The 21,402-nt window shown below is 34.7% G+C and overlaps 1 protein-coding gene across 1 annotated transcript in view; it reads right to left on the reverse strand.

The window, feature by feature from the left end:
* LOC127182637 (exostosin-1) overlaps window positions 1-21,402 on the reverse strand; it is a 312,637-nt gene that overhangs the window by 46,545 nt on the left and 244,690 nt on the right. The window contains exons 3-5 of the mRNA XM_051138031.1: window positions 15,991-16,084; window positions 7,987-8,094; window positions 5,779-5,898 (exon numbers count right to left, since the gene is read on the reverse strand). Of these exons, the coding sequence (XP_050993988.1) occupies window positions 5,779-5,898; window positions 7,987-8,094; window positions 15,991-16,084 (322 nt within the window). The remainder of the gene's footprint in view (window positions 1-5,778; window positions 5,899-7,986; window positions 8,095-15,990; window positions 16,085-21,402) is intronic.

Genomic DNA, 21,402 nt, shown 5'->3' on the forward strand with positions numbered 1-21,402 from the left:
ATCATATATTTTCTGTTTTTGTTTCAATTTTAGTCAACTTTTTAAATTTGTTTGTGTGTCTTTATTATTATTTATTTACTTATTTATTTATTTTTGTAAATAAAAATGACAAGTGATGGGATAAAATACCTTATATATTATATATAAAATACCTTATATATTGGACAATAAATATATTTTTTTAATGAAATAAAACAATGTTATATATTATATTAAAAATATTTAAGGGTGTTAAGGTAAAAATGATGACCCAGACTATATTAAATACAGGATTATGCATCAAGTTTATGATTAATTTACAAATAAAAAATATAAATTAATAAATCATTTAAAAAATAACATTTTAAGCATGCCATATAACAACATTTTAATTTTCAGTTAAATAAATAATTCCAAATGCACATTAAAATGGGTTATTTATGAATTAAGAAAACCAATTGGATAATGGGTAACACTTTAGTATAGGGAATAATTCTCACTATTAACTTACTTAGCATTCCTATTCTTAACATATTGGCTGTTTATTAGTACTTATGAAGCACCTATTCTGCTTGATCTTATTCTACATCCATAATCCTACCCAATACCTGAATTTAAGGGCTCATTGGATGCCCATTTTCCACAAGTTGATATGATTCTTTAGGGTCTTAATGAAAAGTCTATAACATGCTTTGGTTAAAATTTATTTTTTACCTTGCCAAAATCAGCTCTGCAAAAATCATCCTGTTCTGGTCGATGTTGCTTTAAATGTTAATGAGCTCTGCTCGCCCCGCCCCTTTTTTCTCTCTGTGGAGTGACAAGCCTGTTTACTTAGCCGTGTTTAGCAGTGAAACTTGCTAATCAGCATGCTAACTAGCACGTTATTAGGAAAGACGATTGCAAATAAATAAAAAATATATATATTAATACTCACTTCTGCTGTAAGTGAAGCTGGATCACGAATGATTTGCGCAAACATAGACGGATATATGTAGATCGGGAGGTGCATTCCATTCACAAACAAACATAATCCACTGCATCTTCAGCGGCTCAGATGTCGGGAGTAAATGACGACAACTACGTTCATTATTACATCCAACAACACAACACCTCAATCGCTTAGAAGCCATTCTTGTCTACGTCCCTGCTCCGGCATCCAAACAATGGCGATCGGACTGTTACTGCTCATTCAAGGCGGGTCTGTCAAGACGGCTGTGTCATTTAAACTATCATGGGAACGGCCTATGTCATTGTGACGTCACACAGACAAGATGCTAAGAATGGCTTGTTTTGAAAAAGGGGATATTATTTTTACAGGTTAAATAAAACCCACTGGGTGGATTTTTATCATTATAGGGTTGTTGTGTATACACACTGCCAGCAAACATTTGTGTTCAAACAACATGTAAAAGGGAACTTTGCATACGATTACCCCTTTAACAACTACCTTACTAACTATTAATGAGCAGCAAATTAGGAGTTTAGGAGGCAAAAGCCGTAGTTAATGGCTGGGAGCATGAAACAAATCAAAACTGTCATTTGTCATGTAATATTTTTGCACAGTATATGTTTAAGGACATTTTGGTACATTTATGTCAATTTAAAGACACCTTTGGTTCTGTTTTTGGTAATCGCTTAATGTAAAATCTGGGTTTTAAAGTACAACCATTTCAGCCCGTACAGCAGTATCTCTATTTCTGATCACTGTGGTGATATTGGTGAAGTTGGCAGAAATACTGCTCTCCCCTGTCTGCTTACTGAACACATTTATAGTCAGTCATATTTCTGGCAGTGACGTCTGGCAGTTCTCAGTCAGGGCCTGTTATTAAAAGACTTGTCAAACACCTTCCTCAGATGGAGAGATACTGAAACCAAGCACAAACTTTCCATCTAGCTGACCAAGACTGGCCTATACCCCAAGAGAAACTTCTCAAAGAGACGTGTGAGCGAGGGAATGTTTGTGTAAATCCGTCTGCATTTTTATGTGTGTTGGAGAGGTCTGGAAAAGACCAAGTGCGTTTGATCATGGCAGGTATCATCTTCTTATGTGTGACAGCAACTCATGATGAAAGCTTTTGAAGAAAATAGAAGGCGTCAGAGAGGGAGAGAGATGGAGAGAACAAGAAACGAGTGAGAGTGAGAGAAAGATAGAGACAAAACAAAGCATATGCCAAATAAAAAACACATGATCAGCATTAACTACACAAATTATCTACAGTATATGGAGCCTCATGTTTTAAACTACAGATAGATGTCATTACAAAAGTATGCTTATATCCGGAAATAACCATACATTAACTTACAAAGCCTTTTTATTATGCATACCCTTGTGAAAAAGCAGTGCTTAATTGTATTGAATGTGCACTTGTATTGTACTTCAAATCTTAAAAGTGAGTTAAAAAAACCTATACTTTCAGATAATATTATATTAATTAAATATTAGGCCATTTAAATGTATAAAGAGGTTACACTTTCATGACACTGACACTTTATAGAACAAATACCTGATACTAACAAATTGCTAATATAATTTTGCAATTAAGAAATCTGTATTAAATTAGAAAATAGAAGCATTTTTATAGTAGTTGCAGACTTTTGAATCCCACTGTGTTTGAGAGTAATGACAAAAAACAAACAAAACAAAACAAAACAACAACAAAAAAAAAACTTGAAAAAGTAATATTTAAAAATTTCAGTGTTTAATTTTTGTAAGAATTTTTTACTTTTATATGATGAACAATTTGGATACTTAGAACTTAAACTAGAACTATCAGATTAAAAAAAAAAAAAATCACTCTAAGAGAACTGTCCAGAAAAACTACAACTACAAGGCAGTACCAGCTGATGAATGATGAAAACATGGACAGCCAATCAAAATCCTTCCTACTTTAAAGTGTGAACTGCAATTATGTTCACATAACATAAACAAAGTGCACACCCAAAATAAACATATTGTCTGCTGGTGTGAATGCTAATGCGAATTTGTGGGTGACCTTGCACATGTTATAAGACAAGACCCATAAGACCCTTGTCAATAATAATAATAATAATAATAATAATAATAATAAAATAGATTGATTAGTGAATTGAAAAAGATTTATTTAAAAAAAAAAATGAGACTGATTATTGTCTCTAATTGCCCTGTTTAGTAAACCCCCCAAAATACTTTTTTATACTAAAATAATTATTTAGAGGTACAGTATTGCATGATTTGTAGATTATATTTAAGAGTTTACACTTTGCAAAAACGTTTGCAATTAGTTTTTAAAAGGTAACATTACATATAATTACATAAATGTTTAAATATATATATATATATATATATATATATATTTAAACATTTATCAAAAAATATATTTAAACAATAATTTTAATATCTTTAAAATTATAAGATACAACCAGGAAGTATATGTTACCAGTAAAATGAAATTAGCATCAGTTAATCTTTGCATGGCACAGAATAGCACAAATGTGGAATATACAGTGCCTTCCACAAATATTAACACCCTTGGTAAATATGAGCAAAGGCAACTATGGAAATAAATCTGCATTGTTTATCCTTTTGATCTTTCATTAAAAAATGTACAAAATTCCAATCTTTCATTAAAGCAAAAAGATAAAAAAAGTGGAGGGGAAATCTCATTATGAAAGAAATGTTTTTCTCTAGTTCACGTTGGCCACAATTATTGGCACGCAATTATTGCAAAGTCCTTTTCCCAAGATAACAGCTCTGAATTTTCTCCTATAAACCCTGCTGAGTTTGGAGGACATCTAACAAGAGATCAGTGACCATTCCCTCATACAGAATCTCTCCAGATCCTTCAGATTCCCAATTCCATGTTGATGCTTCTCCTCTTCAGTTCACTCCACTCATTTTCTAAAGGGTTCAGGTCAGGGAACTGGGACGGCCATGGCAGAAGCTTAATTTTGTCCTCAGTGACACATTTTTGTGTTTGTTTTGGATCATTGTCCTGATGGAATATCTAAACACGGCCCACTTTAAGATTTCTAACAGTGGCAGTCAGGTTTAGTTTTTTTTTTTTTTTTTTTATCTGTTAGTATTTGATAGAATGATGCCATGTCTCTAAACAAGATGTCCAGGATCACTTTTTACCCCATCTTGAGTGTTTGCTGCCAAAAAGCTATTTTTTTAGCCTCATCTGACCATAGAAGTTCTAGTCGTATCTGACAACTAAATATGCTGGAGTTTGTTTTTGAATAAGCAAGCAGGATTTTCTTGAAACCCTCCTAAACAACTTGTGGTGATGTAGGTGCTATTTCATTTGCTTTAGGCTTTCTGGCCCCAAGACTCAACTAATCTCTGCAATTCTCCAGCTGTGATCCTTGGAGAGTCTTTGGCCACTCAAAGTCTCCTCCTCACCATCCATTATGACGATACAGACACACGTCTTCTAGGCAGATTTGCAACATCTTTAGTTGATTGGAACTTCTTAATTATTACCCTGATGGTGGAAATGGGGATTTTCAATGCTTTAGCTCTTTGCATACAGCCACTTTCTATTTTGTGAAGCTCAGCAATCTTGTTCTGCACATCAGAACTATGTTCTTTGGTTTTACTCCTTGTGATGGATGATTAAGGAAATTTGGCCTTTGTGTTCCTCATATTTAAAATCCTGTGTAACAGGAAGCCATGGCTGGACAATTTCATGCTCCTAGTCACCCTGGTGTGCTAAAAAAAATGTAAATATGAATGGGAATATATTTCAGAGATAATTTACTCATAAGAATTTCTAGGGGTGCCAAAAATTGTGACCAATTGAACTAGAGAAAAACACTTATTTCAAAATGAGATCTTCACCCACATTTCCATTGTTTTACTTCAGTGAAAGGTTAGTATTTTCTGATTTTTTTGAATGAAAGATGAAAAGGAATTTATTTCCACAGCTGCCTTGCTCATATTTACCAAGGGTGCCAATATTTGTGGAGGGCACTGTATTTCCAGACTTTTTAATAAGACTCAGAGGTGGACTTAATACATTTCATAAAAAACAATGTTATGTGATTAATGTTTTACACATAAAGTTTTGAATATAGTAACATTAAATGATTTAAACTGTTTTATATTAACTGTTTATAAATTCCACATTCAATTTTCACTCTTTATAATCATTAAAATCTTTTACTCGTCTTAGTTCTTCATGATCTCGCAAACTTCCATTTTAATAAATGAAGCTCTCTACACTGCACACTAAAACTACTATTTACATTGTCTCTACACTTTGTTATAGTGAATAACAAACTGCAGTCTGCTTTTACGATCTGTGCTGTGATGAGCAAGATGTGCACCGATAGAGAAGCATTTCTGTTGGCTGCACTCTACAGGTATTATGGCCAAAGACAGCATTGCGCAGCGAACCGTAGACACATATGTCAAGCAACATTTTATTAAGTTTGCATTGGACTACATTTGTGTACAGAACTGCTTTTGTGGTCTTTTGAATGTATTAAAATATAAAAGTCACTTTCATATAAAAAACAAAAACAAACAAACAAAAGAAAAACACCCTAACCTGACCCCCCCCCCATTCCCCCCCTGGTCATCAGAATATCATATTTTGTAAAAAATCATACTTTGTGTGTGTGTGCCATGAGAGTGAGTGAATGAAGACAAAATTTCCATTTAATTTTGGGTGAACTGTCCCTTTAAGTGAGAGAAAAAAAAAAAAAAAACACCGTACAAATGACATTAAGCAGCTGGCAGTCCCTCATTCACACATTTCCCCCAGTATGACTCATTTGGACGCAGCACATCTTTTTCTGCTGTAAGTGAGGACTAACCTCTAATGTGGTTAAGACTATCTTTGTGACGGAGGAGAAGTAGGCGTCCCACAGGAACTGAGTCTGCTGCCGCAGTGCCAGGATTCTGTCTGAACCCACAGACCTGGTGATAGATGGAACCTGAGAGAAAGAGAGAGAGAGATCTGCTTTCAGACGTACTGTGTGTTTGTGTATTCAAGGATGCTTTAGTGGTCATTAGCAGTTTGTTCAACAGTCCAACCTTTGAGCTGTCTCTAATTCTACCCAACTCGGGACTGAGTTTTCCTCAATTTTCTTGATATGTTTCATATTTTATCAATATTGTACAAGCAATGCAGGAGCTGGACTTTCTCAATAACTTTTATCTGTCCTGTGTTTCAATAACATCATCAATTACACCGTGACAGATTAATAAAACAATCCAAACTACGACAAACAAACTGTTAATTTGCATGCTTTAAAGTTGCCTAAAGGTTCTACAATGGAGTTTAAAAGCCACACAGTCATGACATTTTCTCAGTTTTCTTTAGAGTAAAACTGCTTATTCAGCTTTAAAACTGAGGCGGCATTTGAACACTGATACATCAACACAATGGAACACAAAACAACCATTAATAAACTCTACATATTAAAAGAAATGTAACATAACTTATGTCATACACAACAGTTTTCAAACTAGGGTTCAGGGACTCCAAGGGGTTTTTAAATATGTTGTTCAACACAACATCTTTTAACATATCTACTAACTTTTTATGTTATTAGCACTTTTTTTTTTTTTTAAACCATGACATTAATCTTAAGTACTTTACAGCCCTATTTTTAACAGTGGAAGTAATAAAAGAACAAATCCAAAAAAACAAAATAGTTTTCTTATTTCTGTATTTATTCATTGATTTATTTATTTTGAAGATTTATTTTAAATCTAACATAAATAACATATCGAAAAAAAAGAAAACAAACGCTGTCAATTTCAAAGTTAATAGTCTCCAAACAATATGTGATAATAAAATACAATAATACAATAGTGACAATACAACAACAGTATAAAGGCAAATTGTTCAATACTGAAAAGCCTTTTTATAATATGAAGCTTAATATTTTTATTTTTTTTTTATAAATGCATAATAAATGAGTCTTTATTAAAATAACGTGTGTGTGCCCTTACCAAAAGAAGTGTACTTCAAGTTTATTTGCTAAAGTATACTTAAGTAAAGTTCAAGTATATTTTAAGTATACTTCATGTAGTAAGTATACAAATATCAGTGTACTAGTAGTATACTTTTAAATGTACTATTTCTATACTCCTTGGGACTAAATTGTCCCACTTCCTAGTATATAAAGTATATTTAAAAGTATATATTTAAGTATAACAGTAGTAAACTTTGAGTACACATCTAGTTTACATCAATGTTTGTGTATGTGTGGTTTGGTTTATATATACTGCTGAGGACCTGAATACACACACACAAACATTCATGGGGACTCGTGTCATGGTGGGGACCTAAATTGAGGTCCCCATGGGTACAAAATCTTATAAATCATACAGAATGAGTTTTTTCTGAGAAAGTAAAAATGCAGAAAGTTTCTGGTGACAGGTATGTTTAGGTGTAGGGTTTGTGTAGGGTGATAGAAAATATGGTCTGTACAGTATAAAAACCATTACGCCTACTATTATGTCCCCATAAGGATAGCTGACCAGACGTGTGTGCAAGCATATATTGTCATTCATTCATAATTTTATTTTTTATTTTTTAAGTTAGCAGAGATCTATTTAATTGCATCACGCTAAAATATGAAGATATCAATTGTCTCTGCAAATAGAGGCTAATTTCTCCTTCTGTATTTTGGGAAAATAGTGAAGTGGCTTGATTAATTAAGAGCTTGGGGGGAAAAGTGTGATATCATTTTTTAAGGCTCTTAAAACGTCCTGGGATTCATTCCTCCATTTTTTCCCCTCATGAGAATTTCAGCAGCATTTAATTAAAGCTCTTAGTGCTGTGAGTGGTCATTTTAGAAAAATGTGGGAAAAAAGCAGAATTTTCAGTCTGCTTTAAAAGGAATGATGGAGGCTTTAAAACCGATTATATAGTAATGTGCTCTCATTACTGTAAGATTACATTCATTTGTAAAGAAGACTATGCGTTTGTTAGTGTCTTGGGGGAATTGTGCACTGATAGCTTGATGCGAAAATGTGTGTGTGTGTGTGTGTGTGTGTGTGTGTGTGTGTACCTGCAGCAATAATCTTTCATCTCCAATGATGGCGGCTTTACTCCAGTCAATGACCTCTGAGAAGGGCAGCTCCCATCCGTTACTCAGCAGCACAGGAATACAGGCCGCCTGCAGAACACACACACACATGCACCCATATCAAATCCTCATCCCTCTACACAACTGCCACCAACAACTGTACAACACTTTCACAGTCTACATTTCAATCAATAAACTGTTGTCAAAATGTACACTGACACCTTGAAACAATGTCATTTCTTCCGAGGACTTTTTTTTCATTTGCCAATAGCTAGTAAATTCTAACATGTTCTAACAGATTCTATCATTGTAGGTGTTCATAAAATTGAATGGACCTGAGGGAATATGAACTAACAATCAACAGTTGTAACTGTACTAAAATTCAAGGGATTGTCCACGCAGAAATGAAAAAATCTCATCATTTTCCCACCCTCATGTTGATCCAAGCCTGCAAGACTTTCTGATATTTTTGGTTCCCACTGACTTCTATTATGTAGAGAAAAACTTTAGTGGAAGTCAGTGGGAATTGAAACTGCACCACAACAGTCATAGATTTTTATGGTAATTTTATCCCTCTCTTCTTCCTGTCAAAGTTGGTGGTTCTTTCCATAATAAGCTGCAAAGTGGACCAGACTTCATGTGGATGCCAAAATGACAGAATCTCAAAGCAATATGTGCTGAAATTTAGAACTGAATGATTAAGGTCAGACTGACATGATTAGGGTTCTTGTTAAAAAACAAAACCAAGCTACAAATTTTAAATGTGAAGAACCAGAAACTGCACACTGTTTGGCTACTTTGCTTCATTGTTTATATGTCTAAAATAATAATAATGATTTCCTCCGGTGTTTAAGAGTTGAAGTGCTTTTCCTATTTTCATGCTATTCTGATTATAGGGTGGTCGAATAGTTATAGAGTTTTTATTTTATTTTTCTGAACAGTACAGTATGTTTTCATGGCACACTGAAGGACTTTTATTAAAAAGAAAAAAAGACAAAGTTTTCTTTCCTCAATAGGGGACACACATGAAGGACAAGGAAATCCAAGTTTGCTTAACTTTTCGGTGGAGAAAATAACTATTAGTGTTTAACACTGAAAAGTCTGATCCAAATAAACACATACATACATACGTACATACATACAAAAAAATCGAGGTTATACATTAACATGACGAAGAACTGATGATGGCACGGTGTGATCTTTAGTTCACCAATTAGCAAAAAGGGGTGTTTCATTCCTGCCAACCTGTAGAATTTCTACCCGTGAAAGCAAAAATAGGGGAAAAAACTCAGTCACACATGAAGGACAAGGACATCCAAGTTTGCTTAATTTTTTGGTGGAGAAAATAACTATTAGTGCTTAACACTGAAAAGTCTGATCCAAATAAACACATACATACGTACATACATACACAAAAATTGAGGTTAAACATTAACATCAGCTAATGAAACATCTGGAGCAATAATATAATACCTTTTCCAGTAACAGCAACAGCATGTGTATTATTTTGAAACACACAAGCATGTTGTTTCTTTATTGTTATAATGTTTTAATATGGCACACATCTACAGTACACTACTGCAACGGTCATTTTAATAACACTGCTGGCTAAACTGCCTTTGATTGCTGCTAAGTATTATGTGAAGGATGCCCACTTTTGCTCTTACTTTTATTCTGTATGTGAAGAGTTCAGATGCAAAACCAGCTAAAAGCCATCTCGGTCAAAAATGAGATAATGATACTGAGTGAATGCTCCTGACACATAATATACGTCCATCAAATACTTTTACTTCAAACTCGCTAAATTCCAGCCTCAGCCCAATCAGAAGTACCAGTACTTACATAGAAACCTATACAAAGTAGCCAGAAACAAATGCTCATTTTAAAGAAATATGTCAGATGGACTTAGGGGTTTTTGCATCTGAGCTCTTCATATACATATGTGACCCTGGACCACAAAACCAGTCTTAGGTCGCTGGGGTATATTTGTAGCAATAGCCAAAAATACATTGTATGGGTCAAAATCATAGATTTTTCTTTTATGCCAAAAATCATTAGGATATTAAGTAAAGATCATGTTCCATGAAGATGTTTTGTAAATTCCCCACTGTAAATATATAAAAACTTAATTTTTGATTAGTAATATGCATTGCAAAGAACTTAATTTGGAAAACTTTAAAGGGGATTTTCTCAATATTTTGATTTTTTTGCACCCTCAGATTCCATATACTGAAATAGTTGTATCTCGGCCAAATATTTTTCTATCCTAATAAACCATACATCGATGGAAAGCTTATTTATTCAGCTTTCAGATTATGTTTAAAACTCAGTTTCAAAAAATGACTGGTTTTGTGGTCCAGGGTCACATACATATATATATATATATATATATATATATACACACACACACACACACACACACACACATACAGTACTGTACAAAAGTCTTAGGCCACTAGTACTTTCATCAGCTAAAAAATGGTTTAAAGTCAGTTAAAGTCGGTCTTTGGCTGTAGTGTGTCAGTAGGAAATATCAGATTACATTTCCAAACATTCATTTTGCCATTAATTGTAATAATCCAGTGAGATTTTTGTCTGACAACAGCAAGTGCTCTGCACAGAGATCTGATCTCATCATCATCCAGTCTGTCTTGAATGACATGAAGAAACAGAACAAACTCAGACAGACTAAATCCAGAACAACTGTGACAAAGTCTCCAGGATGCTTCAAGAAACCTACCTGCAAAGCTGCAGCACTGTTAAAAGTTTTAGGCACTTGTGTAAAAATGCTGTAAAATGAGGATGCTGTCATAAATAGTTTTTCTTTATCAATTACCTTCTATTAACTAAATGAAATCAACATTTGGTGCGACCATTCTTCGCGTTTACAGCAGCTTTTGCCCTAGGTGCACTTGCGCAAAATTTTTCAGGTAGCTTTGCAGGTAGGTCTCTTGAAGCATCTTGGAGACGTTGCCACAGTTCTTCTGGATTTACTCTGTTTCAGTTTGTTCTGTGTCTTCATGTCATTCCAGGAAGACTGGATGATGATGAGATTAGATCAGTGTGGAGCACTGGCTGTTGTCAGACTCCTTGTGCAAACAAAAATCTCACTCGATTATTACAATTAATGGCAAACAGAATGTTTGGAAATGTAAACCGATATTTTTTACTGACACACTACAGCAAAAGATAGAAATAACTTACTTTAAACCATTTTTCAGCTGGTGAAAATACTAGTGGCCTAAAACTTTTGCACAATACTGTATATATAATGTCATTACAGAATTGAAACGGGCAAAAGGAACCATTCTGAAATATTTTACTTCTGAATGCCACTGCCCAATCCAAATCAAGTATTCGAGAGAGAGAGAGAGAGAGAGAGAGAGAGAGAGAGAAATCTTTAGAAAATGTAATTGAAACTTTAACAGCTGCAATATGATATGAATGAAATATGGCATTATTCTGCTGCACGGAACTGACGAAGAACTGATGATGGCATGGTGTGATCTTTAGTTGACCAATTAGCAAAAAGGGGTGTTTCATTCCTGCCAACCTGTAGAATTTCTACCCGTGAAAGCAAAAATAAAGCCGAATAAAAAAAGAAAAGGTGCCATTTTCTTGTTTTTCGATTTTCAATATTAAAAAAACAAAACAAATGAAAGCATCAAATACAGAGTTACCTAAAGTCTGAGGCCCTGTTTACATTAGTGCCAAAACGATCGTCATATACACTGCATTTTAGAAACGATCTCCGTCTACACTACACAACAGAAAACACGTCACATGACCATACATGCAGGTACAACCATAGATATCCCTGGTGAAAAAAACAGCATATGCTGGTAGGCATGTTTTGATGCTGGGATGCTGGTTAGGTATGTTTTGGTGCTGGTTTAAGCTGGTCCTTTGCTGGTTTATGCTGGTCCTTAGCTGGTTTATGCTGGTCCTTTGCTGGTTGATGCTGGTCCTTGACCAGCAACATGACCAGCATAAACCAGCAAAGTACCAGCTTAAACCAGCACCAAAACATACCTAACCAGCATATGCTGTTTTTGGGATGTATAGGTATGTACAGGTAGATGCCCTATTATTTAGGTGGCGGATGCTTCTACATGCTTGAAGCAGTCGAATCTACCTATACTATGGGTACAACAATGAGCATAATGTTATTGTTTACACCGTCGTCAAGGATACGCAGAGCGAATGTGGGTAGCCACGCCATCGTTTTCAAAAGTTTCCGTTTTGGTCCATTTACACTAAAATGCAACCCAAGAGTTTTCAAACTAAAATGGGTCTGCAGTGTCTTTGTTTTTGAGGGACAAAAGTCCCAGAGGGTCAAAAATGCCAGAGTAGTGTAAACGACAAGAGTAACCGTAGCAAAAGTTATGCATTTTAAAACGAAAATGCACAAGTGTAAACACAGCCTGAATTTTGTGTATTCTTTCAAAATGAAATGAAACAAAACAAAACAAAACAAAACAAAAAACAACAGTCGAAACAAAAACAGGATTTTATTTGTCTAGCAACCTGGTCTCCTGACAAAAATGTACCAAGATGCGAAACACATACCAATAAGTATCACTGCAGTTTCCAACAGAAAGGTCCACTGAGTGACGCTAAAAGAGCGTTCGGCTTTTGTCCCCGGAACAGATGAACATATGTATGGTACATTTATGTGACGTTGGTTTTGTACGTGACACCACGGTTCTGACTTGAAATGTCCATTGATTGGCGCTATAACTTTAATGCTCCGTCACGTTTTAAAATACGTACCATCTGCACTATGCCTAAACCTACCCGATAGTATGAACATAAGTGGATGTGACATAGAAATGCAATTGCAAGCATGCCGTTTTAGCTTATCTTTCCTTTCCTCTTATCTTTCAGCTCTTTCATCATGAGTCATGTTTTCATGGGATTCGTACCCAAAGATTCCACATCGTCTGGAAAGCGAAACATATTAAGCTGTAATCATAACTGTGTATGAAAACGATTACAAGTGCTCACTGTTTTACCACTTCTAGTGGACATTTCTGTTGGAACCTGCAGTGATATGTACTTTCTGGTACATTAGTTCCCACAGGTACGTTTTCGTCATAAGATCAGGCTTAGGGGCTGATTAAGTTGCAGGTCTCTCTGCTGCAAATTACATCTTACTTAGATGAATCAAATACTTCACAAAAAATGTTTAATATATTTATATCATTCTAAGATACATATTCTAAAAACATTATCAATGCAGTATGTGGTACTGTTGAGTATTTATTAACATACATCTTTTAACTTAAATGTAACTATTGTACGCATAAGCAATTTAAAGGATTAGTTCCTTTCTGAACAAAAAAATTACAGATAATGCACTCAAGCCCTTGTCATCTAAGATGTTCGTCTTTCTTTCTTCATAAAGAAATTATGTTTTGTGAGGAAAACATTTCAGTATTTTTCTCCATGTAATGGACTTCTATGGTGCCCCCAAAATGAACTTCCAAAATGCAGTTTAAACGCAGCTTCCAGGGCTCTAAACAATCCCAGCCGAGGAAGAAGGGTCTTATCTAGCAAAACAATCGGCTATTAAAATTACAATTTATACATTTTTTAACCTCAAACATTAGCATTTGAGGTTAAGAAGTACATAAACTGTAATAAAAAAATAAATAAATAAATGAATAAATAAATAACAAATCTTTTGCTAGATAAGACTCTTCTTCCTCATCTGGGATCGTTTAGATCCCTTGAAGCTGCATTTAAACTGCATTTTGGAAGTTCAAACTGTAAATTTTTTTCCTCAAAAAAAATATAATTTTTTATGGCTGAAGTGAACATCTTGGATGACAAGAGGGTGAGTACATTGTCTGTAAATTTTTGTTTTGGAAGTGAACTAATCCTTTAATTTGATTTCACATATTTTTGGTCAACATCAGTGGGGCATGAGTAAATGATATTGTTAAATGGAAACCTACAAATGAGATGGAACAATTTGTAATGAAAAGTATACACTACAGTGAATTTAAATAAACAACTAAAATAATTACACACCTCAACAAAAACTATTTACGCACCATTAAAATGATCGATTTGTATAATTGGTCTTCAGGGAGGCAGGTAATATTTTGGATGGGACTGTTTATAAATTCCAGACTGCACCTGACCGTCCAGCATTCAAAGGTGACAGTCATATGAAAGACTTAAGAAGGTTTGTGCCAGATATCAGGAGTGAGGCAGAGACCACAGCTTTGGTAATCCCACCTGACCTTTCACACAGACACCTTCCTTCCTTCCTTTTCACATACACACACACAGTCCTGACTCCTCTTCCTCCATGTTTAAATGGAGATGGTTGACAACAGAAGGACTGCCCCACATGCACCAGCATCTAAAAGCCTTTTGATGTCTCTTTTCAAAGTGCTCCCATCAGAGAGCACAACACAGGGAGCCACTGCCTCACACAACTGCTGGAGAGATGTGAAAAATACTGAGGAAATTCAAACACCCTGTCTTTACCTCCCATATCTGACTGACAAATATCGGTTTTGACAGATGCATCTGTCTTCAGTGGGAGCATATAGACATTTATCAATCCACTTTCTGGTTTTATGCAACTCTTTACTTCTTAGAAAATGGAACATTTCACATAAGGTGACCTTCATAATTAACAGATCTTTTCAGAGACTAAGTAATACAGCATTCAACTGCTATAAATATGTAGCTGCAGTCACTAACAAAAAATAGCGCTTTTTTTTGTTAACATCTTAATTACATTTCACATCTTGTTAATAATACATATGAATCAACACAAGAAAGTGCCGCAAAGCTTTACCACTGCCACAGTTCTCTTCACATGTGAGGACTTTTCTTCCTTTACACGCTTCATGTTTAGTTCTCGAGCATATACTTATGTTACTGTTTTATATTATGTTTTATAACTATTTAAAAAATCTATCATTTTGATCAGATAAATGCAGCCTTGAGAGAGACTTCTAAAAAAGAAATCCTGTGTATCCCTCGCTCTCTGAATATTCAGTAAATATGAATATTTACACAATATACAAGACAGTAACATTTTTAAATATTTTTACTATTTAAAATAACTACTTTCTGTGTAATAGTATTTTAAAATGTAATTTATTCCTGTGATTTCAAAGCTGAATTTTTAGCAGTTCAAAAACTTTTGACTGGTTTAAACGGGAAAAAAGGTATTTACCTACGATGCACAGAATTTATCAAAATGACTGCAAACTTTATAATGTTCCAAATGAATATTTATTTATAATGCCATGCATTATTCAAATTCCTGTTCATTTTAGAATCCTCTGTGTGCATAACTGACAGCTTTTGCATTATGGCAGCCAGTTATTAATATATTCAGCTAAAGTTTCGTCTCATGCATGCTTTCTGCATCACTGCCTATAGGCGTTATTGACTTGTAGGATGCTATTTACAATCTTTACTGTTCACACAACATCTTAACACCTCAAACTTAAATCATAATGATTGGTTAATTGGCATCATGTTCATCAAAATATAATATAATGCTCAAAAGTTATGTTGGTAGAGTACTGTAGTTTTGTAGAAACTGTATTTTTTTCCTACGAGAAAATAAGATGTGATAGCAATGAAATTGCTGGACTTTTGACTGCATCATTAGTTGATTCTCTTGACTAAATCCACAGTAGAGACTGAGAACACAACTAATGAATAACCACACAGAGAAAGAGAGAGAAAAGTATAGTGGGTGAGCGAGCTTGAGAGAGAGAGAGAGGTTTATTAATAGTTCTCTTCACCTCTCCTCTTCAATATAAGAATCTTCTCTGGGTGTTTTTAAAAAGATGACAGAATGTCAATATCAATAACCTTTACGTCAGGGTAGTGCAACCTCAGGGCTCCAAACGGCTGAGCCTTGAACATTCAAGCCAATCTAAAACACCTGTTATGAAAGGAAGCATGGCGTGACAGAGTTTTAGACAAGCAAACTTCAGAGTCACCAACCTGCAGGGCCTCTAGAAAGCGGAAGGACCCGAGCCGCCTGCCCCGAGGAACAAGGCAAAAACTGGAGTTGTGTAGCAGCTCCTGGTAATCAAACCTGTGGACACAAATAAAACACAACATTTCAGAAAACATTAAAACACTTCAGAAAAAAAATGGATACAGAGACATTTTGGTTTACATTGGTTACTTCATTGCTGTATACTGTTAACTTCGAAAAAAAAAAAAAATGCAGAGACTGATTTACATACATATACACACATACTCAAGTAACCAAACGAGGGTGAGGCTAATGGTGAAATTAATCACTAAATCACCAATTAGCAATCACTCATGAGCATGTCCATACCAACCATCAATCCATCAATATATATTATATTATATTATATAATATCATATTATATTATGTTATATTATATTATATTATATTTATATATATTATTTATTATACATTATATTATATTTATAAGGCAAATAATAATCAACCAATAAATATAGTATACTGTAGGCCAGTGTTTCTCATCCAGGAGGCCGGGGCCACAAGAGCCTCAAGAAACCAAATATCAAAATATTTTTAATATGAATTCACCCCATCAACAACAACTTTCGTTTGTGTATACTACGCCAGAGCGCATACAAATGTCACGCGCCAGATGCTGTGCAAGTGCTCAGGACAGTAGGACATAGCAGTGAATCAGAGGTAAAAAAATATGTAAATACTGTTCAGTTTCTCGCATAAACCAGTCGTTTCGTGTCTTAAGACATCAGTGTATCGTCACAAGTCGCAGGGTTTAATTTGGTTTCGTTTGTGTTTTTTTTTTTATTCTTAAAGATTTGGTAGCCATTGACTGCCATTATATGACTGACAGACTGCAACGGTTTGAGTTAAAAATCTTCGTTTGTGTTCTACTGAAGACACAAAGTCACCTACATCTTGGATGCCCTGGGGGTAAGCAGATAAACATCAAATTTTCATTTTTGGGTGAACTATCCCTTTAATAATTCCTTACATTTATATAGCGCTTTTCTGGGCACTCAAAGCGCTTTACATAGAATGGGGAATCTCCTCAACCACCACCAATGCGCAGCATCCACTTGGATGATGCGACGGCAGCCATATTGCGCCAGAACGCCCACCACACACCAGCTTATTGGTGGAGAGGAGACAGAGTGATTAAGCCAATCAGAATCAGAATATGGGGATGATTAGGAGGCCAATGGACAAATTTGGCCAGGATGCCGGGGTTACACCCCTACTTTTTTCGAAGAACATCCTGATTTGGATGAAAAATTGAATTTTTAATGACCACAGAGAGTCAGGACCTCGGTTTAACATCTCATCCGAATGACGGTGCTCTTTTGACAGTATAGTGTCCCCATCACTAGACTGGGGCATTAGGGCCCACACAGACCGCAGGGAGAGCACCCCCTGCTGGCCTCACTAACACCTCTTCCAGCAGCAACCTACTTTTCCCTGGAGGTCCCCCATCCAGGTACTGACTAGGCTCAACCCTGCTTAGCTTCAGTGGGCAACCAGTCTTGGGCTACAGGGTGATATGTCTGCTGGCTTTAATGAACAAACAGCTGCACCAAGCAAAATGTATTATATTAAGTAAATGCAATTGTATTTATTTATTTATTTATTTGAATACACTGCTGTTCAAACGTTTGGGATCAGTACATTTTTGAATGTTTTTTAAAGACATCTCTCATGCATATCAAGGCTGCATTTACTTGATCAAAAATACAGAAAAAAATAATATTATGAAGTATTATTGCAATTTAAAATAACAGTTTTAATATACTTTAAAATATTTTTTATTTCTGTTATGCAAAACTGAATTTTTATCCAACATTACTCTAGTCTTCAGTGTCACATGATCCTTCAGAAATCAGTCTAATATGCTGATATATCAATGCTGGAAACATTTGTGCTGTTTAATTTTTTCTTTTTCTTTTTCTTTTTTTTCTTTCTTTTTTGAAACCTTTCAGGATTCTTTGATGAATAAAAGAACAGCATTCATTCAAAATAAAAATCTTCTCTAACAATATAAGCCTTTACTATCACTTATCACAATTTAACACATCCTTGCTGAATAAAAATATTAATTTCTTTCAAAGAAAGAAAGAAAGAAAATTACTGACCCCAATCTTTGAACGGTAGTGTATATTGTTACAAAATATTTCTATTTTAAATAAATGCTGTTCTTTTTAACATTTTATTCATAAAAGAATCCTGAAAAAAAGTATCACAGGTTCCAGCTGACCAATCAGAATCGAGGACTGGAACTAACCGTTTTATAAACAAGCTTTACACAAGCAATATCAGTCAGGCTAAGTATGAAATATGCTAAGTATGCAACACACTCACAATTTTCCTGTTGTTCTGGCTACAACCAAATCTCAGCTGTGCTGATATTCAGTACAACAGCACTCTATCCTATTTGGCGTTGCTTAATTAGCCTCACTATAGGTTTATTATAGTGACCAAACTTTGTTTAACTTTGTTTGACCGAATTTTATATTAATATCTGGTCTGTGGTCACAGGTGTATGGTGGCTATTTATAATAATGCAGCTCATTCAATCAGATCTTAGAGTCTGATGTGTTTTATTATATTTGTTCTGGAATATTATATTAGTATGACACAATAAACATACTGGGAGAGAAAAATCAAGATTAAGCTGAAGATGGAGGGATGGCAGTGAAGGATCCCGTTATTTGCTCTCTCCTTCTGTTCTGACAGTCAGCCTTAATCTGGCTAGAGCTCACTCTCCTCTATTTAATTCTCTTATAATTACTGCCTCACTCTCTTTCTCTCCCTTTCTTTCCTCTATCATCAGCCATCCAGCCAATAAGTGGAAAATATGTTGTTGTTTTTCTGGACTTCTTCTGCTCATTTAAAGCAGGATTATCATCAACTAAATAATAATAATAATAATAATAATAATAAATTAAACATGAATTACTTGAATTAAATAAACATTAGTTCAAATAACATAATTAATTTTGTTAGTGTTTTATCTCTATTTTCTGGTTTTAACTGTAAATTGAAAATTACTAAAGCTAAAAAATTTTATTTAAAAATTTAAAATAAAATGCAGATTTATTGTAGCAGGTGTGCATATAATACATATATGTTATTTGCATAAATATATTTGATTGGATAACAAAATTTGAAATAACTAATTTTTTTGAATATTTGAAATGTAACTAAAAGACACACAAACACTGGATCAGGCAGCAAGCTGCTGACTATAGGCCACTGAGTGCTTTTGAATTCACTTTTGATGTCGTTAAAATCAATTGGAGTATAGCATTACACATGATTGACAGGTCGGATTTGACAGTCCTGCTCTATAGCACGCTGTCAGAGGGTCATTCAGGAGCCATAAACACAATCTGTCTCTGTCATTCATGTATATGACAGCATTACTGATAGCCTCACGCTCACACCTACACATCTCTACTTATATATGCACACACATACAGTAACCCAAACACATTGAAATATTTGACAAGGCTTTCACAAGGATACTGCCAAAATGCTCTGTGTGCTGGTGGGTGGAAATCCAATCTCTCCTTGGTCGTGTTGAATGCAGGTGTTCGCTCAGTCAACAAACCTCACAAGATTTCTGATCACAACAATTCTCCACAACTTGTAAGAATAAGGGTCTAGACATCTGAAATTGCTTGCCCTGCAAGTTTGTGTTGAAACTGTTGCTGCTAGAAGCAGCAGAGTTGTAAGAATCACTTTGGGACTCGTTTTCTCAAAGATCAAACCTCACGCTCTCTTGCTGTGTCGAATAAGGGTCTCCAGCAAGAAGATTGGACACAACCTTTCACTAGACTGCAAGTGCTACCTTCTTTCGCTTTCACTTTTAAAAAGGGAGTTGTCAATTAATTGTTAACACCAAAATAAGTCCAGTAACAAATAAAAGCGTCACTTTTTGCCAAACCACACTTTTTTTCTTAATTGCACCAATCTGTTAAATTGTCAGCCCAAGTAACAAAATATTTTTTGCTAAAATTTGAAATAAAAATTAAGTAGAGAAAGAAAAATGATTTTTGTTCAGTACAATTGCTGGATGTGATTGGCCTCTTTTGTGCTCTGTAATTAAAATGTAAAACTTGACACAAGAAGTCAATGTATTCTTCATACATTGTGTGTAGAGAATAAACTTTGTTTGGACAAATTACCATGTGCGGAGAAATACAAAGGAGTCTGATGTTCTGAAAAGTGCACGGAAGCTTTTTTTTTTTTACACTTGAAGCTATTTTAATACAGTAATGGCAACGTCTTAATTAGACGTGTGGTAATTTAAAGGCAACCATATGGGTAATGTTACAAATGAGGATACAAATAAATAGGGTTGCTAAGGTTGTCGCAGAGCACCAATGAACCAGCAAACAAACAAATAAATAAATAAATAAATTGTGTTTTTGTGTGATTTTATTTGCATATCATGTCAGTGATATACTGTATACCTGTCAAATGTCTTTCCTCACCTTGTAGAATGCTAATAATGCAATTAGTAAAACTAGCCACTATGAAATGCTACCAAATTAACCACAATTCATTCATAATTTTGTTCATACAACAGTTCGTTCTGGTTCTCATATCTGATTGTTTGAGAGCCTTTCCAGTGGTGCAATATTTCAGCAGTATCAGCACATGATTATCATGATTAGCATGTTGCTAGCACGTTGATAGCACGATTAGCATGTTACTAGCATGTTGTTAACATGTTTCTAACATGATTACCATGCTGCTACCATGATTAGCAAGTTACTAGCATGTTGCTAGCATGATTAACATGTTACTAGCATGTTGTTAGAATGTTTCTAGTATGATTAGCATGTAACTACCACGTTGCTAGCAGGATTACCAAGTTACTAGCATGTTGCTAGCATGATTAACATGTTACTAGCATGTTGTTAGAATGTTTCTAGTATGATTAGCATGTAACTACCACGTTGCTAGCAGGATTGCCAAGTTACTAGCATGTTGCTAGCATGATTACCAAGGTAATAGCATGTTGTTAGCATGATTAGCATGTTACTAGCACGTTGCTAGAATGTTTCTATCATGATTAGCAAGTAATTAGCATGTTGTTAGCATGATTAGCATGCTACTAGAATTTTGTTAGCATTTTTTTAACATGATTAGCATGTTACTAGCATGTTGTTAGCATTATTAGCAAGTTACTATATGTTATTAGCTTTGGTCTTTTTAAACTATGACTTGTTTCAGAGCAAATCAATTTGGCTTTAGGGCAAGTTAACTTTCATATCTTTTTATATTTATGTAATAAATCCCATACTAACTAGAGCACTGCTTTTCTAATTTTGACTGAACTGTTTGCTTGTCTTTATTTATGATTGTACAAACTCTTTATATTTTTATAATGGCTA

The sequence above is a fragment of the Labeo rohita genome, chromosome 20, assembly GCF_022985175.1.
Source record: "Labeo rohita strain BAU-BD-2019 chromosome 20, IGBB_LRoh.1.0, whole genome shotgun sequence".
NCBI lineage: Eukaryota > Metazoa > Chordata > Actinopteri > Cypriniformes > Cyprinidae > Labeo > Labeo rohita.